Source organism: Rattus norvegicus, chromosome 2 (assembly GCF_021556685.1).
Source record: "Rattus norvegicus strain SHRSP/BbbUtx chromosome 2, alternate assembly SHRSP_T2T, whole genome shotgun sequence".
Taxonomy (NCBI): Eukaryota; Metazoa; Chordata; class Mammalia; order Rodentia; family Muridae; genus Rattus; species Rattus norvegicus.
Genome location: NC_141535.1, coordinates 80,738,919 through 80,760,695, shown reverse-complemented (window position 1 = coordinate 80,760,695; position 21,777 = coordinate 80,738,919). Strand labels below are relative to the sequence as shown.

At 43.2% G+C, this 21,777-nt stretch overlaps 1 protein-coding gene across 1 annotated transcript in view; it reads right to left on the bottom strand.

Annotated features, from left to right (window-relative positions):
• Dnah5 (dynein, axonemal, heavy chain 5) overlaps positions 1-19,730 on the bottom strand; it is a 283,019-nt gene extending 263,289 nt beyond the window's left edge. The window contains 3 exon segments of the mRNA NM_001419569.1: positions 498-582; positions 4,707-4,841; positions 19,421-19,730. Of these exon segments, the coding sequence (NP_001406498.1) occupies positions 498-582; positions 4,707-4,841; positions 19,421-19,477 (277 nt within the window). The 5' untranslated portion in view covers positions 19,478-19,730.
• Positions 19,731-21,777: the final 2,047 nt, after the last annotated feature.

Below are 21,777 nucleotides of genomic sequence, written 5' to 3'. Positions count from 1 at the left end.
ATGCTGCCATGTTCCTGCCTTGATGATAATGGACTGAACTTCTAAACCTGTAAGCCAGTCCCAATTAAATGTTGTCCTTGATAAGACTTACCTTGGTCATGCTGTCTGTTCACAACAGTAAAACCCTAACTATAACATACCTCACACACTACATAAACAAACACAACACATATACATCCACAAACACAACATAGGCACCGTATACTACACACACACACACACACACACACACACACACACACACACACATGTACACACCACAAAAACATCACACAAGCATACACACTCACCATGCATACACACCATAAGGACACCATTCACACATGTATATCACACATACACATCACAAAGGCACTACGTAACATATACACAACACATACACAGATCCCCTAACCCAGCATAGCATAAGCCTGTTAGTCCTCCATTGCGTTTCTTCTTTTTGCCACTCTCAGAGGAATTTAATGGTATCTATGTTATATCATGTCAAATATCAATACCTGCTTCTGCTCCCTCCACATCCTGATAGTAAAACATAAGATGACGAAGTCCTCCAACAGCAAAAAGCTGGTCGATTCTTTCAATCTGGAGAAAGGTAAGGTAACATTTTTGTTCTGATTTAGAAAATGTATTTAATCAGTACTGATGGCAGAGCAAATCAATTCACTGCCATTTTCTTATTCAAACAGTACTGTACCTATTACATCTCCTAGACAGGCATATTCTTTTCCTAATATAAGAAAAGAATGTCTCACTATGGTAAGCACTCAATTCAAAGACGTAATTTCACTGATTATAGAAGTATTTGCTAGGTATGTATATTTGACAGACCTGTCCTTTCCTTTTTGCTAATTCCCCAAAGCAGTAAGCTGTTGAAAGGAGATATAAATATAAAAGAGTTTTGTGCTCAGTAAATCTGAAAGAGAAAGCAAATCTTCAATGCATAGTTAACACACTGAATCTAATTAATATTCAAATATAATAATCTTCCCAAACTTCTTTGACAACATATATTGCAGCCACCTGACACAGTTACATCATGAGAGCCAGTATACTTCAACCTGATGCATGGCCTGATAACAGAAGCACTTCTTGCAAGTAGCCTATAGCATGGTTTGGAATTCCTATGAGAAGAGGGAGGATAGACTGAGAGATGGCGCACTTGATGCAGAGCACTTGAAGGATCTGAGTTTGGATCCTCAGAACTCTCTCATAAGAAGCTCATTATAGTGACACAAGCTTATAACCCCAGTGACAGGATGCCACACCCTTGGTGAGAAGTGAAGACAGGATACTAGGAAGCTTGCAGGTCACGTTGTAAAATCCTAGGCCAATAAGAAATCTTGTCTCATATAAAGATAGAAGGCACCTAAAGACCAACATCTAAGGTTGTTATCCGACCTCCACATTTGCACTGTGCATGCATGCACCCAAATCCACATGTGTGGGCATGCATGAGCACACACACACGACTCATGCGTGGACAAAAAAATTAAGAAGACAGAAGGATGATGCGTATTCAAAGGAATAGGTAGATAAATTTAGATAGATAGATAGATAGGTAGATAGATAGATAGATAGATAGATAGGTAGATAGATAGATAGATAGATAGATAGATAGATAGATAGATAGATAGATAGATAGATAGATGGTAGGTATATGATGATAGGATACACACACACACACACACACACACACACACACACGGATAGATAGATACATAGATAAGATAGAAAAGAGGAAAAATTTTGTGATGGTTTGTATGTACTCAACCCAGGGAGTGGCACTATTAGAAGGTATGGCCCTGTTGGAGTAGGTATGTCACTGTGGGCTTGGGCTTTAATACCCTTGTCCTAGCTGCCTGGAAGCCAGTATTCTGCCAGCAGCCTTCAGGCGAAGATGTAGAACTCAGCTCCTCCTGCACCCTGCCTGCCTGGATACTGCCATGCTCCTACCTTGATGATAATGGACTGAACCTCTGAACCTGTAAGCCAGCCCCAATTAAATGTTGTCCTTTATAACAGTTGCCTTGGTCATGGTGTCTGTTCACAGCAGTAAAATCCTAACTAAGGTAGATCTGCACACTCCTTAGGATGGCTACTACCAAATAATAAACATACAAAATTGTGGAGAAGGGTACAAAATTTCTTTAAAAAGTTAAACTTGGAATTATTATGTGACCCATCAGTCTGCTTGTGATTATATGTCACAAATCTCTCTGAAATCAGGATCTCAAAGGGATGCTTGTATCCTCAAGTCTACAGTGGTTTTGCTCACAGCCACCTCCAGAAAACGTGGAAACATGCTGTGAATGAATCAGCAAAGTCTGGCACCTGTAAACAGGGAAAGATACTCAACTTCAATAGACAGAGATCTTCTGACACCTTTGTGATGGCTAATCTTGGAACTAGATCTGGAGTCCAGTGAAAGACACTGTGGGAGATTTTCTTGACCAGGTTGTTTGAAGTGAGAAGACCAAACCCTACATGTGGATGTGCCGTTCTGATCTAGACAAAAGGAGGAAACTTTCCTGCGTGACTGCTTGCTTTCAATGTTGCAGGCAAGTTTGTCTGTCCTGCATCCCTTTGCCGATACGAAAATCAGCTTCTTTAGGTCTAACATAGGTATAAGACCAGCAGTTCACCAGCATCCTCCAGGCCTTTGATGCTAGACTGGGACTGCTGAGATTCCCATAAACTGAACAACTGCTAGATTCTCAGCCTCTCCAGAGTACCCACACTGCACTGTATACACCAACTCTGTAAGTGTGAGTGAGTGTGTGTGTGTGTGTGTGTGTGTGTGTGTGGTCTATCAGTTTTGTTCCTCTAGAGACCTCTGAGTAACACAACCATGAAACATTACACTAATGAAATAAATCAACCCCTTAAGGATAATTACTGTATAGTTTCTCCAGTTTGAAGACAATCAGGCAAGGTTAATGAGGAGAGCTAGGTGACCCTCCCTATGCTTCCTGTTTTAGAATAGTATTATCAACCTACTGTATGATAGATTCCAATGAGATAAGAGGTGAGACCCACCTAGACCAACGACTGGTGTAGAGCGGATTTTCAGTAAGTATCACCTGTGCTGAAAGAGAGAGGAAGAACTCCCCTCTAAACAGGGTCTTTTTCCCTTCATTGTCCCCTAACTCCTACCGTGGAGTACACTCCATAGACTGCATTGTAAAAACCAACTCTGTGTTTATACATTTATGCTAGCTGACGAATGAGTCTGAGTAGTCCTTAGGTTCAGGACTCAGGGTTTCCAACTCAGGGTTTACAGCAACAAAATGGAAATTCAAATTCAGTCATGGAGCCAAATGAGGTCTACACCACAGAAACTGACTTTAGCTCAAACTGGCACTGCCCTCTTCTGCCCCTTATCCATGCAAAGGCAGATGCTGGACATTTGCTAGTTCAACACTGAAATGTGTTATCAGCACTCTCTCTCTCTTCCCTCTCTCCCTCCTTCCCTTTTCTTCTTGCTCCCTCTTCCTTCCTCTCTGTCTCCCCTCTCACATCATGTGTTTATGAAGTTAAGTCTTTGAGACTCTTAATAGGGCTCCTAATAGGTCTTTCTGACTCGAAGAAACTCTATCTTCTCTTCAGTTTATCCTTCCCTCTCAAGGTCACACCTTATCCCAAATTTTTTAAAGGAAGTTGTAGCCCAGAAATCAGAGTTAGGAACAGAATAAACCAGTTCCAGATGCCAAATTAAAGTCACAGTCAGAAAACCATGGCACTGTTCAGAGCCAAACCTAGACTAAGACACAGGAACCATCACAGAAGAATGGATGGAAAGGGGGCTGAGGATTTAGCTCAGTGGTAGAGCGCTTACCTAGGAAGCGCAAGGCCCTGGGTTCGGTCCCCAGCTCCGAAAAAAAGAACCAAAAAAAAAAAAAAGAATGGATGGAAAGATTATAAGAGCCAGGAGTGTGAATAACTACAAAGGAACAGCATCTTCTAGGCACAACAATGCATGTACACTTATGAACTGACAACAGGCATGGCTGTATGCAAGTGGTCTGTGCAAGCTCATACCAGTTAAAAATCCAGCAGGGAATGGAGGGGTGATCAGGAAGTCTTACCCCTAGCTTAGGAGCTACTGGTGACTGATGGTGCTGGGAGAGGAAGAGGTGTCTTTCTTTAAAGATTCAGTCCCTGAGATCCACCTCCCAACAGATGGTTCCACACTGAGGTACCAACTAGCAGCACTAAGAAAGACTGGTGGATTAAAAAAACAAACAATAGGAGGTAATAGTGGTAGGGGACACGAGAGAAATTTAAAGAGAGGAAATGGGGGTAGACTTGATCAAAATACATTACATAGATGTACAAAAATTTTAAATGTGGAATAAATGAATATACATACATACATACATACATACATACATACATACATACATAGTCACTTCCATACATATATAAGTCAGCGACTTGAAAGACGGTTTTATTCCCTAATCTCAGGTTCAAAACTAGCACAAGAACTCAACCTCGTTGGTTATAAAGAGACACAGGCACCAGGCACTGTCATCAAATTGTGGAACTCAAATAAGGACTACAAGTACCATCATTCACTCTGGAGAGCGGAATAGTCAAGAGACTTCTGCCTAACCCAGAGTGGAGCCCCTGCACCTTAGGCTGGCAGCTCTTCAAAGGCACAGTATGGGTGCTTGCAACAGGATGGTGAGAACACAAAAGTTTCCTACCTGATTACCCTCAAGAAGGGCATCTTCCACTTCCGGTTTGTTCAGGTCCAAACAGGAAGCTACAATTGCAAACAGATAGTCATGCCGCCCATCCAGACGAGCCCTCTTGGCTTCCTTCTCTTCTTTCAGTCGTTGCTAAAAGAAAGGAATAAAAATGTTATATTGCAACTGCTGCTCTCAAATGGCTCGTTTTATAACAATTTCACACAATTGTGGTTTTCAAGTCTTAGAGATTCGCATAGCAGGCAGCTTAATGGTACCAGTTCTTTTTATGTATTCTCTTCTATTTTTAGAAATAAACTTACTTCTCTTATGAAAATAAGGTGTGGCCACTGTTTTGAAAATGCACAATACAGGCAAACAAAAAGAAGCCATAAAAATCGTCTGCCATCCATAAATTATTATCGTTAACGTTTTGTTCCGTCTTTACAGACTTATTTCCACACACATAAAAGAATTTAACAGATACATGAAAATCCCATTTTTGTAAACATTTTTCTTAGCCATATAGTAATATTCTTATCTCTTATGCTTGCTGTGTATAGGTTCAGATCTGGTCTTGGAATTAATTTCTGACCTCCACTGCTCATGCTTTTGACTGTGGGCTGTGAATTACAATAATGAGGAGTGTTCAGTGTAACCAGGGTTAGCAGCTTAATGCTTACCCTTTCACACTCTTTGCTCATACAAGATATGCAAACATGTGCCCATGCCTATGTTTATATCATGACATAAACATAATGCATAAATTCTACATGCATTTCTTTCTTAACAATACATCAGGGTTCTTTGTACTTTGGTACAGATTTTTCCAGAACTTGGAAATGGGTATACCATAATTCATTCAACTGTTTTGCCATTAGTATACCTTCCAGTTCCCATCCGCTCCTTAAATAAATACATTACCTTTAATGCCAAGCAGTAGCTCCTAGCAAAGAAGAAAAACTGTGCCTTTTGATCAAGAAACATTTGATAAACTATAATGCATGCCAGTACTATAGCCATAAACACTACCAGTAACCTCAGAATAAGCGTATGGTCTGACTGTCAAGGTATGTGAAAAATGTAGACACTACAAGGTGTCATAAAGATTAAAGAAAAATACAATTTGTAGGTCCCAGAAGACAGAAAGCCTCTAGGTCTTCAGAGGAGGAGTAAGAAAAGGTATGTCCCAGTCTAATGTGCAGTTAAAGAAGGAAAGAGGGAAACAAGCAGGAAAGCTTTCAGAAGACTCCAGATTGAGCCTAGAGTTGAAAGAAAATTGATATCACTCCCTAGGAGGTGAGAGGCATAAGAAAGCTCAGCACCTTCTGGAAACACAAGGGAACCAGGGTGGGTGAAGAACAGACTGAGAAGTAAAATAGGAGATGATAAAGAAGTCACGAGATAAAATACTTCATCGGACACCTCATAACGTCCAAACATTATCTAGAATCAATGACAGGGTTTGAAAAAAGGAAGACGGATGTTAGCTCTCTTTGTACTACCAGAGCTCCATCACCCTGGCAGCAGTGTGGAGAACGAGTGTCCTGAGACAAGCCTAGAGGCAGGCAAGTGGATCTCTGCAGCATCTCTAGTCTTGGAATTGTATCAGAAGCAAATTGTGGCATCATCACCACCTGTGGGCTTTTGGAATGTACGTCTGGAGTTCAAGGTAAATTCATCGCATACAGATAAAGAGATATAGATATAGGCTCCCAATCCATCATAGCAGGCATTATGAGTCGGACCATTCTTATGAGGGATATCCAAGCTGCCTGGTACTCTACTGCACAGATGCCAGAAGATCCTTCTCACCACCAAAATACAGAAACCAAAGTGTCTCCACACATTGCCAAATATGTCCTGTGCAGTGAAATCATACCCACTGAGAACCACTATAGACACATAATTAGCCACACCCATGGTCACAGACATAGGCAGAACATAAGATTACTGATGTAAGAACAACAATAGGTGTTATCTGTTGTGATTGTGAAAAACAGAACCTATAAAACCAAATATCAGGCAGGTAAGATGGTTCTGTGGGCTGAAGAGATGGCTCAGTGGTTAAGAGCGCTGACTGCTCTTCTAGAGGTCCTGAGTTCAAATCCCAGCAACCACATGGTGGCTCACAACCATCTGTAATTGGACCTGATTCTCTCTTCTGGTGTATCTGAAGACAGCCACAGTGTACTCATCATAGATATAAAATAAATAAATCAAAAAAAAAAAGAGCACACACTGTACAAGGCTGGCAGGTTGGCTTATATCCATAGAATTTAGGAAAGGAGAAGCACCTACTCTGGAAAGTTGTCCTCTGACCTCCACATAAGTGCTGTGGCTTGGACATACACATATACAGACCACATCATACACACATTGAACATATACCTTATACATATACATACACTCCTTCACATGTGCATGCATACACTCATAAACACACACACACACACACATACACGCACGCACACACTAAATCAGCAGCAATGTCATCCATTGTAGTAGCTCTTCAATAAATGTTTACGAAGTAAATAATTCAATCAAAGTTACGAGCACTCCCTGTTCTTGCAGAGGACCTGGATTTGGTTAGCAGAACCCATATAACCACTCACAAACACCTGCAACTCCAGGTGCAAGGGATCCGTTGTCATCTGTGGGATGGCACCAGGCCTGCCTATAGTACATTTACATACTTGGAGGTAGAACCCTCAGACACGTAAAATAAGTAAATCTAGGGAGGAAATAAAGATTTTTCCAACAAAGCTATGGAGATGTCGAGACAAGGGAGTGAAAACCTTGGAGCAAGGAGCGAACGAAGTGCAAATAGAGACGGCTGAGACCGTGCAGCAATGTGGATGCAGGAGACAATAGCATCCATCAACCCTAGCCAGCGGCGGACAGCACCAGTCGTACAGATGATTGCTCACGCTAACTAGCATGTCTGCGAGGACTCTGTTTACAAGATGGCTGAAGCATCCACAGCTGTTTTGCAAAAGCGAGGTAGTAAAATTTCCCGGGCCCGCCATTAGATAACTTGGGCTTTGCCTTCGCATTTTAACAGCTCTGTCGAAGTCTCGAGCCACAGAACCCATACAGCTGGGTCCGCTCACTCACAGAGCCACGTGATAGTTGCTGCTTTAGACTCTCGGGCTTTCATGTGGTTCCTAATGCATCGATGGACACAGCAACAGCATTAGGAAATTTCACCCGATGGACAAAGAGAAAAGAGTGCGTGCCTGAGAAATGGGTGATTAGGGGGAAAAATAATACAACCAAACTAAAGGCAGGCTGCTCCTTCCAGAAACTTCACTGAAATGCAAAGAAGACAGTGTGTTACTTACGAAGGATTTAGAGTTAAGAACCTTTTAAGATATAAAAGGTTTCAAGAAAGTAACAATGAAAGTGCTGATAGCTCTCCGGGACATTGTAAGACAGTGAGGCAGATAGGCGGTGCACACCCACATCCTGGCACTCTAGGGAACAAGGCAGGGAACTCTAGGGAACACGATTGAACCCGGAAGCCAGCCGGGACTACACAGCTGTGTGAGAGAGGAGGAAGGAGCGCAAAGGAAAGAAGAGCAGCAGAGAGACCTGCAGGGAGGCAGGTTGGAGACCATTGTTATCCCTTGCAGTTGACACTCATTTCTCTCAACCCGAAGGACTCACCACAGACAGCGCGAGGAAAAGAGTACACACTGGGTGTTAAAATAAATAAACAAAATAAACAGTCTGCCAATTTTCTTGCCCTGTCTCTAAAAGGGTCCTGACATAAAGTATACATCCCGTAAATGTCAAATACAAGACCACGTAAATGCATTTCCAAATGTCACTAAAACCAGGAAGATACCTTTTTCCTTTTTTTTTTCCCAACTGCTTTCTACCTTCCTGGCTGGGAGAAAATAAAACACTTTTCTCAGAGCGATCTCTTAGTGTCTGAACTAAGTGTTTTTAACAGCTTGAGTGCTTGGGGTCAACCAACAGCAAAAGAAGAAGCAGATGTGCTGTAGCCAAACAAGAAATAAAAGGAACAGACAGAGGCAGAGAATTCAAGATTCAGTGAATCTGAAGGCTGGCAAAAGAGGCAAAAAAATCCTAAGTGAGAATCCAGCATTGCAGCACATCACTTCATGACCTGATTTTACAATATTCCAGAGCGGGGGGGGGGGGGGGGGGGCAGGGAGAATATGGAGAAAAGAGAGCTTGGTCTCTAAAACAGAGCTCTAATTATTCTATTTTTGCCTAACTCTCACAGAAGGAAAAACTTCCAAAGCAGTTTTTGTGTATACAAAGAAAGTGGTCAGCATGTTTTTTAAAGTAAAAGTTTTCAAAGGCTATTTTTAAGCATGTTCATTTCCTAAAGACAGAGATAAAAGTTTGCTAGTCTCTGTTTGCACTGCCTTCCCCGGTACAAGGAGAGGTTTTGAATCCTGTTTAGTTTCTGCTACCATGAAAGATCAATGACATTAGGCAAATACTTAGCAATCAGATCGGTGCACTGTCAGGCTGCGAAGTTAACCTGCCCCTTTCTGGCTATTCAGGGACCTCAGCAACTAGGTGACCAGTTGTCCGGACTTGCTGTTACCTGTTGGACACTTAGAGAGGGAAAGCACAATGTGAGTAGGAAAGCAAGAAGCACTGTGGGAGGTGGCGCAGCCCTATGGTCCCAGCATTGGAAGTCAGAAGAGGGAGGATCATGACTTTGAGGCCATCATGAACATCAGATCAAGTTCAAGATCTCATGACCACTGCAGTGGTTTGAATGAGAATGGTCCATATAGGTTCATGGGTGGGATTGTTTGGTCCGCCAGTTGGTGAAACTGTTTGGGAAGAGTTGCAGATGTGGCCTTGGGGGGAGGTGTGTCACTAGATGGGCTTTGAGCTTTCATCATTCCCAGTTAGCTCTCTGCCTCAACACACAATGGGACGCTGTCTCTAAAGACAACTGGCAAGAAGCAACCAGTGATAGTTAATCTTGATAGTCAGTTCTATGAGATTTGTTATTGTCATGGAAACATACTTCTGAACAAGCTTTGAGGGATTTTTTTTTTTTTACGATTAGGTTAACTGAGACTGGAAGACCCTCCCTAACTCTTGGCATCACTATCCCACAGGCCGGGGTCCTCAACTGAACAAAACATAGAAAGGAAGAGAAGCCTCAACAGGCAATGTCTCTCTGCTTCCTGACCGTAGCTACAAAGTGGCCAGCTGCCTGACACTTTGCCACCACACCATGCATTCCAGGCCATGATGGATGACGGTACCAGAAACTGTGAACCAAAGTAAACCCTTCCTTCCTTAAATTGCTTTCATTGGGGAATTTGTCACAGAAGAGTAACAGCTATACTATGTACAGGATTTTTCTCTTTCTTGCTGAGAATAAACCTTCACAGTCTCTCACATGCTACTGCTTTACCAGTGAGCAACAGAGATGTACTTTTTTTTAAAGCATTCCATATCAGTTGTTTTACACTGAATAAGCAAGCACTGAATTAAGAGATCTGAGGATAGACAGAAACATATTTAGTATCCAAGAAAATCTGGATGGCGTTAAAACACTAGTGCTGAGGTCTGCTGCCGATGCCTTGAGATGGAAGGTGGTCCGTGCACCTGCCTACACGATATGGGTGCTACTCCTCAGGCAAGGTGGCTCCCTGAACAGCGAAAAGCCGGTGTCGGGGTCACAGATTCTAGTCCCAGCTCCTCCACCAATTACAATTCCTCAAGTCTATCATTTAACCTCTCCATCCTGTAATTCCCTCAACTCCAAGACCCCAGAATTGCATGAGATAGCAGAGAGATTCCATTGCTCCTCTCGTGTGGACTATTTCTCAGTAAAACGTCATACAAAGTGTAGTCCTGAGATGTTAAAATCCAGATCCCAGGCAACTTCCTAAAGCTTCGCACCTTCAAGAAGCTCTGTGGATTTTTCTCAAACCCAGTCTTCCCACTGGGTTGTTTCAATTCCTGATTATTTTGCCCTGAACTCCACAACACAGTCAGTGTCTGCATTTGCACACACAAACTGGGGGTGAACTGCACATACTCAGTCTTCTGTCTTGCCTCCCTGACAGGAAGTCATTACAGGATCTACACAAAAAGTCCTTACAGAATGGGGATCATCAAATCACACAGCACATGGATTAAAATGTCAGGGCCAAGGCTTTGGTCCAAACTTTAAGTAAAACAGGACTCTCACTAATAATGTTTCAGTTACATGAGTGTTTAAGCCTCTCCCCATTGGCATTACCTTTTGGCAGGTTTGCCTGTGACCCAGGCTTACCAGGGTGATACCCAGCAGAAATGGAAGAATGAAGGAACTACGAAGCTGAGAGCTCCTTTGTGACTGAACATGGGCATTTGCATTGCTTCCTAGCCTTCTGCTTTACGTCATTTGCTATGGTGATACAAACACAGGCTTCTGAGCAGACACTGCTCTCTGCACACCAGAAACATGAGATGATGCGTGATCTGCAACTTTCCTCGCACGTGAGTGACAGGCTCAGAGTTGAGTGGTACAACCAATGGGTCAGGTTGAATGACAGCATTCCAAGGGAGACTATGACTGATGAATCCATTCTATAGATGTTTTTCTTTAAATTAGCAGTTAAGGATTATTCTACAGTATTCTAGTATACCCAGGGTCTGTGTGAAGGGTGTAGGTAGCTGTGGGCAGAGACAAATACTTATATCCTGAGTTGTTTACTGCCACCTTGCTACTGTCTCCCAGCTTACCTATCATGCATTCAGTTCTGTCATTCTGCTCCTGAATCTCCCAGTAACTTCCAACTCCCCCACCCCACCCTCGACCCCTAAATGTTCTGAGAGCTGAGTTCTCTGTTTATGCATTCGAGAGATTGGGCTCTGTGCTTTCTTGCCTCCCAAACACTTCTCTTCCTTGCTGCTTCTCCCAATGGAAAGATGTACTTTTATCTACATTGTATTTTATACACTATCATCAGCCAATATTTTTACAGGGAGAAGTGATTGGGTAAAAGAATGGGTGAAATATAATAGAAGATAGATAGATAGATAGATAGATAGATAGATAGATAGATAGATAGATAGATAGATAGATAGATAGAGGCAGGCAGACAGACAGATAGATATAGATGGTACATGGTAGACAGACAGACAGATAGATGATAGATAAACAGATAATAGGTAATAGAGATCTTTGTTCAAAAGCTTTTCTACATAACATGATTAGGCTATTACTTGTCTAAACCTGAAGATTTCACTTTAATGAAATCCAGTTCTATATTTGTTAAGTAAACACCTTTTACTTGTTTGGGATGGGTTTTGTGTTTTTTTTGTTTGTTTGTTTGTTTTGTTTTTTGTTGTTGTTGTTTTTTTTTATGTGCATGAACAGGTATAACAGTACAGTTGCTATCCAACCTGGGTAGAGTATACTAGACATTAAAGTTCCTACCCGAGATAACTGTAAACAATATTGGATCTGCAAATCATTTTCAAGTTCCTTATCTTAAACAACCAAAGTAAATGCCCTGATGATGGGTTTTAATTTAGCTGTCCATATCAATCTGAAGCCCGTGGATAGTTAGTTGATCACTTGATGATTAGATTGTACTGATGAGGCCAAGGACATGGGTCTGGTCAGGACAGTTAGCCTGACTTTATTCCACTTTCCCAGCTGGTAAAAACAGGACAGTCCATGACCTTTTGTTAAGGGGAATTTATAAGGAGCATCTATCCAGATGAAATGTCTGGATCCTGACAAAATATACATTTCTTTTTTTTTCTAAGAATACCCAAATGACCCACTTGGCTTAGCTTATCTATCTGCCACAAACAAACATAACGTGTCCCTTCTTCTCTATCTCCGGAGCATTGAAGGAAAACAAAACCCTGCTCAACACTGTCCTCACTGCAAGGACACCAACACTGTAGCAAACGGTGGCTTTGTTCAGACTTTCATGATATCCTCAATGCCCAGAACAGTGTCTGGCGCATACAAGAGCCTCGGGTAATATTGCAAGGGCTCAAACTGATCCTCTAAGGCAGCACTTCTCAATCTGTGAGTTGAGACCCCTTTGGAGGGTAGCATATCAGATATCCTGCCTCTCAGATATTTGTATTATGATTCGTAACAGTAGCAAAATTACAGTTACAAAGTAGCAACAAAATATTTTTATAGCTGGGGGTCACCATGACATGAGGGCCTCCACATTAGGAAGGTTGAGAACCACTGCTCTGACGTGTGGTGCCTTCTGAGAAGGGAAAGTGGACACTAAGTCCCACCCCTAACCAAGAAGCTATTCATAATTGATACCTGCTAAGCGAGGGAACATCAGTATTCTCCAGTGGAGAGTCACTGAGTGTATGAACCACACACCAGTGTGGGTCCCCAAAAAACCAGAACTTCTTCAAAGTAAACCATAAAAACTAGAAAGGCCACTCACCTTTCTGTCTCTTTCCTGGGAGATCTTCAATCTTGAGGAGTCTCAACCCACATCCCATACTCAAGAGGAAGGAAAGCTACACAGAGCTCCCTGAAGGGAGTTGAACAAACCTAGCTGAGTTTCCCACTTACGAGCTCATATTCTTTCTGTCCAGTTAATCATGTCCCCACCTGACTGTCTACAAAAAGAGAACATCTCCTTGGATCCTTGATTCTTTATTTCCAAAGGTCTGTGCTGTGCAGAACTTTAATTAAATAATTCTACTTAGTTTTCTTCTCGTTAATCTGCGTTTGGTTATAGCCTGCGATGTTGACCTTTAAAAGGAAAGATACCACACCATCCTGCCCTGTGATTTGTATAATCAATGGGTGAATTAACTGGGTGATTTACTTTACATGTCACTTCCAAGTAAGGGATGGAACCAACTGCTTCAGATCGATGTGGATCTGTGATTGCAGACCAGGATACAGTCTGATGCTGATGAGACCCAAGTAAAACTTATCCGCCCCTCCTCCCCCAAATGATGCTAACCAACTTCCTGTTCAAGCGCATCGAATTGCAGACGGTGGGGAGCAGATCTCTTACACATTTCAGCCTTCCTCTTTGTCTTCCAGTCTTTTCATTTTAACCCCCGGGACTCACTTCTCCCAGCTCTGCAGGGAGTTTTCCAACCCACCCGGTCCTGCTCTTTAATTGGCTGGGATAATCGAGTTAGAAACCCTTTTCACACCTTGCCTGTTTCACTCCACTTTCCCTCTACTCTTCCGCAGAGAAGGGCCCCAGCTACCCAGGAGGCAGGGCTGCTCCTTGTGAATTAAGAACTCTTGAGTGAAGTGGTCCGTGCCCTGGAGAGAAAGAACTTCCCCACCCGCAGGCTCATCCCACTCACAGCAGGTGGCCTTATTCAGCACAACCGCAGTCTCAGTAGCTGAGACAGCACTTAAACAGAGAAGGTGCCATCCAGTGGGTGTCCAAGAGTACGCTTTGGAATTTCATCTCTCTCTCTTAGGTTTCAAGGAGCCCTTAACCTCCTCATTTGGTAATTCCCTTTTCCGTCATTCTTTTCAGTCAAATGAAAGATTCTCTACATTTAGGAAGCATTCTAAAGATAGACTTTGTAAGACACACACGTGCACGTGCGCGAGAGAGAGCCAGAGAGGTAAGACAGAGAGGAATGTTCGGAAAAGCATACGCAAAAGCATGGGAGTGGTCTTCCCTAAGAGACAGTCACACTTCACATACCATACACACGATTTGTTTAGGTTTCAAAGCTATTCTAAAAGAGGCAAAGAAACCCAGATGACATCACAAGATGACTCCTAGGGCACCCAAGAGACACAGAATTTGATGAGGTAACCTGCGGTTCACAGGGGTACTGGAATCTAGGAGATTCTCACTCTCAACAAAGTTAAAAGTCTCATTGACGGGGCTGGGGATTTAGCTCAGTGGTAGAGCGCTTACCTAGGAAGTGCAAGACCCTGGGTTCGGTCCCCAGCTCCGAAAAAAAGAACCAAAAAAAAAAAAAAGTCTCATTGACATTCCCTGGAAAGTCTGTATCATTGCCATTTTAACATAACGATCTCTGTGTGAACATAATATCATCTCTACATCAGCAGCCCGTAAAGCAAATATGATATCTCTTTAGGATATGTGAACACCCCCCAAACTAACTAAGTCCGAGGTATGAATATTACCATCACCAAAAACCCCTCCCCACCTCAACATTCCATCCTCCATACTCAACTCTTTTTAAGGGGGCGGGGGGGGGGGGGACTCACTATATCACTCCGGCTGGCTTCAAACTCAGATCAGAGATCACCCTGCCTCTCCTGTAGAACTAGAGTTTATTAATGTAGAACTAGAGTTTTTAAAAGGTTACTCATTGTCAGAGTCCGGATGTGCAGGGCCGGACGTGCCTGAGGGAGAGCCAGAGATAGGACTTGCCAAACCAGCTATCAGCCCCAAGGACATTGACCATCTGTAGCCACCCCCTCCCCTTCCTTCACCCCCCTGAGTGAGATGAGCCACCCTACCTGCCTGCCGAGCTATTAGAGAGCACGCACTCCTTGCTGATGTAATTTCGCGCCGAAAGTAACTGTGCACCATTTGAAATGACCAATCATGCGTAACCGTGCGAATGCCCCTAACCTCCCCTACATAAACCCCTGAGTCTGGAGGCTCGGGGTCGATTCCTCTGTCTCCTGTGTGAGATACGTGTCGACCCGGGATCCCGCTAAGACCCGGGATCTCGTTAATAAAAGCTACCTCTTGCTGTTACATCAAGAATGGCTACTCGTGATTCCTGGGGGCACCCCACCCCGCGATCGGAGGGAGAGACTCGGCTCCCCGTTTAGGGGTACGCTCTTTCACTCCCTCCCTAATGCTAGAGATTAAAGCAGCATGAACCACCATACCACACCCACCCAGCCAAAGGGGACTCCAGAGTTATAGATATTAATGGCATGGGGGCTCCGCAGTCCTTTAAAAGATCACTTTTAACCACTGAGTCATCTCTCCAGCCCTCCTCTCAACGCTCAGTCTGCTGTCTGCACACCAAGTAGCTGGATGTAAAAAATTTAGTGAGCTTTCACACAGCCATTTATTTCACCACCACCACCCCCATTCAACAGTGGTTTTCTTCCAAAATCAGAACTACCTCTCTTACAGAATTCTTCTCTTACACAGTTTCCTCTGGCAACCGGGGTCATTAATTCAGGTGGCACTGGTCCAAGCACTTAAAATATATATGTCACCATTCACATTCTATATGACACCAGGGTAAAATTTCCAAACTTCTCTCATTCATAAAATAAATCATTGTGCTTAAAGCCATCTGTCCTCCAGAATCACCCAGGAACTGCTGGTGCCTGCGCCTCCCACAAGGAAGCCTGACTTGCTTGCCCAGGAGTGGAGCCTGAGCACAGCTAATTCTCAAAACTCCCCAGCAAGCCCATTGAGCATAAATCATTCTCTGAATGGACAATGATTGGCTGGCACTACCTGGTTGCTGTTTGAGCATGAGCTTTAGATGGAAGGTCCTAAGAATTAGTGGGGTCCTACTAATTCTTAGTCTCTCTTTTGCTGCTTCCTAGAATTGCAAGGAAAAAAAGAAGAATGGAATAACATCATTTTTTCCGAGAGCCTTTCCCCCTTGTATCCTGGAGCACAGTGTTTGGCGTGGGGGTGGGGGATGGTGGGGGTAGCGCCAGCTGTGAAATCAGTGGAATTTGATGTGCTCTTTTTTTTAAAGATTTATTTATTCATTTATAATATATAAGTACACTGTAGCTGTCTTCAGACACACCAGAAGTGGGAATCGGATCTCCTTAAAGATGGTTGTGAGCCACCATGTGGTTGCTGGGAATTGAACTCAGGACCTCTGGAAGAGCAGTCGAGTGCTCTTAACCGCTGAGCCATCTCTCCAGCCCTTGATGTGCTCTTTAAAGTCTATCTCCTGCATCATTACAATATGAGCATCTTTGGGCCCTAACTAGATCTGACCCAAGGATCCTCACCTGCCTATTAGAAGCAACACCCACCCCTTCTCCACTTCCCCAATAAATCCTCAAGCCAATTGCTTTCCTTGGTTCCAATGAAAACATTCTGACATGTTCAAGATGAAATGTGGTCACCAAGCCAAACAAGTCTAGGCTTGATTAACAAAGGACACTAATCTGGCTATAGCACCAGGGAACAACAGAACTGACAGCCTCTCAGCTTCTGCCAGGTGTCAGACAGCTTAGGCTCTTTATGTCTTGAACTCTTGATATACACCACAGGGAAAACAAGCTTTGGCCTCCTGCAAAGCATCTCAGTTGGAGACATTATGCCTCCCCAAGGGAGCACTCCCATCCCCCTCAACCTCTACCCACAGGAATCCCCTGTGTAAAGCATCCTTGGGAGCAATCTGAAATCCCAACAACAGCGTTATCGTTATCGAGGGTGAATGCATGCAAGACTAACAATGGGTCTCTCTGCAGCTGAGAGATAGCATCACCACCACTGTAAAATCTTCCTCCCCCAAAGACAGATGAATTCAACAGTCAAGATGACTGGCATGTGCCAGTTGTACCTTTTCTTTGGCATTAACACAATCAACCCGCAAAAGTGTGCATTTTGGTTTCATTGTAGAGGGGAAAAATGAGTTAGTGTGTCTGTAATTCATGCCTTCCATGTCCATTGTAAATAAATACTAAGCATCTTTACTTTCAGTCTGAGAAAAAAAGGAAAGAAGGCAGATATATCTGGACCAAGCAAGGTTTTGCTGGCAAGTGAGTGACTAGACAGAGTTATTTTGAGTATTTTTTTATTGAAAAGCGTTTGAGTTTATTATATAAGAAAAGGAAGAGATGGGCTATCTTTTTCATGTTCACAGAACCTCTACTACACTTTGTTGCTGCTGTCACAGATACATGTGGATAAAAACAATTAACATGTCATTTTAACCTAATTATAACATAGCAGCCTCGTAGTGAAAGCCCCAGATCAAGGTTAAATAACCCCTGCCTACAGCTGTTTGCTACAGGTTCTGCATTGAGCATTTCAGCTCAAAAAACCTGACTACTCAATAACTATCATATCAATAGACCAAGCAAGCAATACATGTGTGTGTGATATACTGCAATATTATTCAGATAAAGCTGTTCCCGCCATACGTCAGTGGAATGACCGAAGCTAGCATCCAAGAAACATAGATGAAACTTCCCAGAAAGACTGACTCCCAAGAGCTGGCACGTGTTGAGGAATTGAGTTCGTTAATTATATTTAAATTTTTACGCTTGATTATAATGTCTTAGACATGGTAAAGGGGGACAAGAAGTTTCCAGGAATAAGAGACCAGCTCACTCCATTACATCACAAGTATTATTGGTATCGTAGCCCAAGCTCTGTAGGGAAGAAGGTTATTTAGAAAGCAGAGACTCCTAAGAAGCAGGGTGCAAGGGAGGGATATGCTGGATTGCTTCATTCTCAAAAGCACGCATGGCATCAAGACATCTTACATTCCCCAAATTTACAATGTTTGCCAATTAAAAATTAAAGCTTATAACTAGAGACGTAGCTTAATCGTACCCAGCATGCACACATCCCGGGAGTCAATCTTTAGCATAATAGAAACTGAATGTGGTAGAGGCGAAGGATCAAATGTTTACCTTAATGCCCTTACTTACATAGGGAGTTCAAGACCAGCCTGGGATAGAGACCCACACTCATATAATAAACAGTTCATAAAGTTGGGAAGATGGCTCAGCAGGTGGGATCAAAGAAAAATCTGCATCAAAATCTCAGGGATGGGAGGCAAGGGTCAGAGGGCTCAGAAAATATGGGACTGTCATGCCTACTCCTTCATAGCCACAAAACAGGCTAGATAGTGTCATCTGGCTTGTTCCCACATTCTAATTTAGTATAGCTCATTCCTGGGATGGTTGACTTGCTGTCTTGTGGCCCCATTTGAGTATCTGCCCGTTTCTCTGCTCCACCACAGGGTCTGGATCAAATGCTGGCTCATGGCAGGCATTCGTGCAAGGTCAATCCAGTTTAAACAACTATTGGCAGAACAAACAGGCCTCTGGCCAGATGTGGAGCATCCATTGCAAAACCTGGCTTATAACCTACTAAACTCTGTCTAGCTGCTTCAAGGTAGGAATTACAACATATTCATCTTTCTATCACCCTAGACTAGGTCTGTCCATGACCACTTGAAGGGAGACCCTTTCTGTGAGTACTCAGATCTAAAGATCCTTGGCCGAGCCTAGCAAGAAGCAATAGAGTAATGTATGAGGGGAAGGCTTTGGAACACTGACAGGTGGTGGAAGGTTCAAAGTCCTCCCTGTGAGCAGCCAGTACGCAGCAGCTGGGAAGGGCCCTGTGTGGAAGATGATTCTTGTTCCCTCATCTCCCTGTCCATGGCCTCATTTCTAGAAACATTAGATTTGAGAGGTGTCAAAGATCCTAAAATATATTGTGCCCTAGAATCTGCCTTAACCGTATCTAATAACCAGCAAAATTTGCATGCCTTAAGGAATACACAGAGCCCAAAAACACCAACCCAAATGTATTTTCAACCCTAGAATAGCATCTCCCTTAAAGGCCACTCACAAATCCCTACATGTGGTTAGTTATACTCAGCCAGAAATTTGCAGTGAAGTCGAAAAGCGAAGCTCTCCTTTTACATGGGAAATACCAATACATGCAGCGTGTCAGAAACTTAGTGAGCAAGCATGCTTTTCACGGATTTGCCTGGCTAGACCTCTGAAATTGTTTCAGGTCTGTTTCTACCTGGCATTAGAGGTGTCCGTGCCAGCTCCTTACCGTCAGAACACGGGTGACACTCTGCTTCCAGAGCTGTCGCCTGCCGATCCTAAACATCCCAGCAATCTGTCTGCTTTATGCAATGGCCCAGAGTCAGCTCTTCCGGAATGGTCTTCTGACTCAAAGAGAGCTAGCTGCTCACCCTCCAGTGGAATATCGAATGCAAAGACTCTAGGAGGGTCACTCTGCTGTTTCTCATGCATGTGAGTAACTCTCCGAAGTCTCAGGATTGAGTCGAGAAGTCAGTCCATCTGTGCTGCTCATATATTCCTCCCAGAGCCTCTGCCCTGGGGCCTTTCCTCACTTCTGTGCTCCTTCGTTGTTAGGGTAATACTGTTTCCATGCTGGGCGGTTTAAGCACGCCTCTTAATCGTGTTTAGCAACAAGAGAAAGCAATTTAACTGCTTGGTTGCAACCACAACTTCTAATATTCCATTCTATTCACTGCCCAACAATAAGCTCTGAGTCAATAAAGTTTAGACTATTTCTCTGAACAGTGAGAAACCTTAAACCAGATCAAAGCAGAAGGCAGACAAGTCACAGCTCTGGATATATTGCTCAAGTTAAGGAATTCAGTCTTACTTTGTCTAAACAACTTTGTGTGCACAATTAACTGCCAGCATGGTGACTAATTGTGACTAATTGCTTGATAGGCTAATTGTGACCCAAAGGAGCCATTTTCTCTCCCATAAAGAATACTGCAACCTATTTCATATGCAAATGGAAAACGGTGTCCATAAATTACTCCTGTTCACATGGCTGCCCAAGCATGGAAACCGAAGTATTGCTTTGCATTAGCCTAAACACCTAGATCTTCCTCTCTGCACAGATGAGATGGGGGAAACATGGCTGAGTACTTGAGAGACTTCTCACCTACAATCCCTCACATCAAACCATGTAAATGGCAGAATAGGTCAGCGTTATTGGATCATTGAGATCCTTGGGATTTAAAGTACAGCAACTATCCAGCAATTATCACCTTTAATCCCAGCACTCAAGCCGTAGAGGCAAGTCGATCTCTGTGAGTTCTAAACCAGCCTGGTTTACAGAGGAGTTCCAGGACAGTTAGGGCTATATGGAGAAACTCTGTCTATAAATAAATAAATAAATAAATAAATAAATAAATAAATAAATCCAGCAAATAAATCCTATCAGATTATTCAAAGATTAGCATGAAATTGAGGAGTACCCTGACATTCAGTCCCATCAGAAACAGAATTGATAGCCAGGGTACTACCTTAATATCAGGACAGACGATCATCAAAAACAGAATTGACAGTCAGAATTGACTGCCTTGTTACCTGGCTGGGCGATTCACTTAGTCAAGAGCCCAAGTTAGGGTGTGGCCTCCATCTGCAGTGCTTACACAGACACAACATTTGGAGTTGAATCTTGACGGCAAGCAAATAATAAAAGCGCATAAGTTAGAAGTATAGGGCACAAAAGAACTTTCCATTCTCCCTTGGGAGTTCAGTGCTTGAGTCTCATAACGGCAGAAGGCAGACTGACAAGGGAGAGAGCCACGCAGAGTACTGCGCGCACGGGAACCACACAGGTGCCCAGCAGTTCAGTAAGATTTAGAAGCTTATATCTGTTCTTCTTAGAGAGACGAAGTATTGGGCAATTTTAGCGGAAGAGTGCATTATTTCTAGCAGAGATGAATTGACTCAAAGAACAGACAATGCCTTGGGGTGATGCTCCCGTGGTTGCCATCCCTCCCGACTGCCATGTGCATCCGTTTCTTCTTCCTGCTGAGCTAGCTGGGGAAGACATTTGCAGCAAATAATGTCTGGACTCTACGGACCGGAAGATGGATAAGGAGGGAGAAAGCCCTCACGGAATGTGCGGCTCTTCACGTGTTCTCACTTAAAACTTCAAAAGTATACATTAGGGAGTATCATCTTCTGCAGCGACACCGTACATAAATATATTTGAGGGAATTGTAGACTTAACACAGAGTCTCGTGCAAAATGGAGCACTATACCTGAGTTATACCAGCCCCAAGATAATTTTCAATCGACCTCTGTGTGTTGATAAGCAACTGCGTATTGTTATGATTGTGAATGGTGGCCACAGGTCGCAGGAGACACACAAACTTAAGGCAAGAGAGTTTGATCATCCCTGCTTAGCAGTTCAGATCAGTCCCAAGAACAGTCAGCATGTGACCCTCAGTAGAGAAGTAAGGCCATTAAGCAATGCTCATCTTTCACTAGTTAGGTTAAACCAGTGCTACGGCCATTGCAAGTGAGGCGCCACCCACGACTCAGCAGCAGCCATTCACAACGTGAACTCCTGAGGTGCCACCCACATCTCAGCAGCAGCCATTCACAATGTGATCTGCTGAGGCCATTACTTCT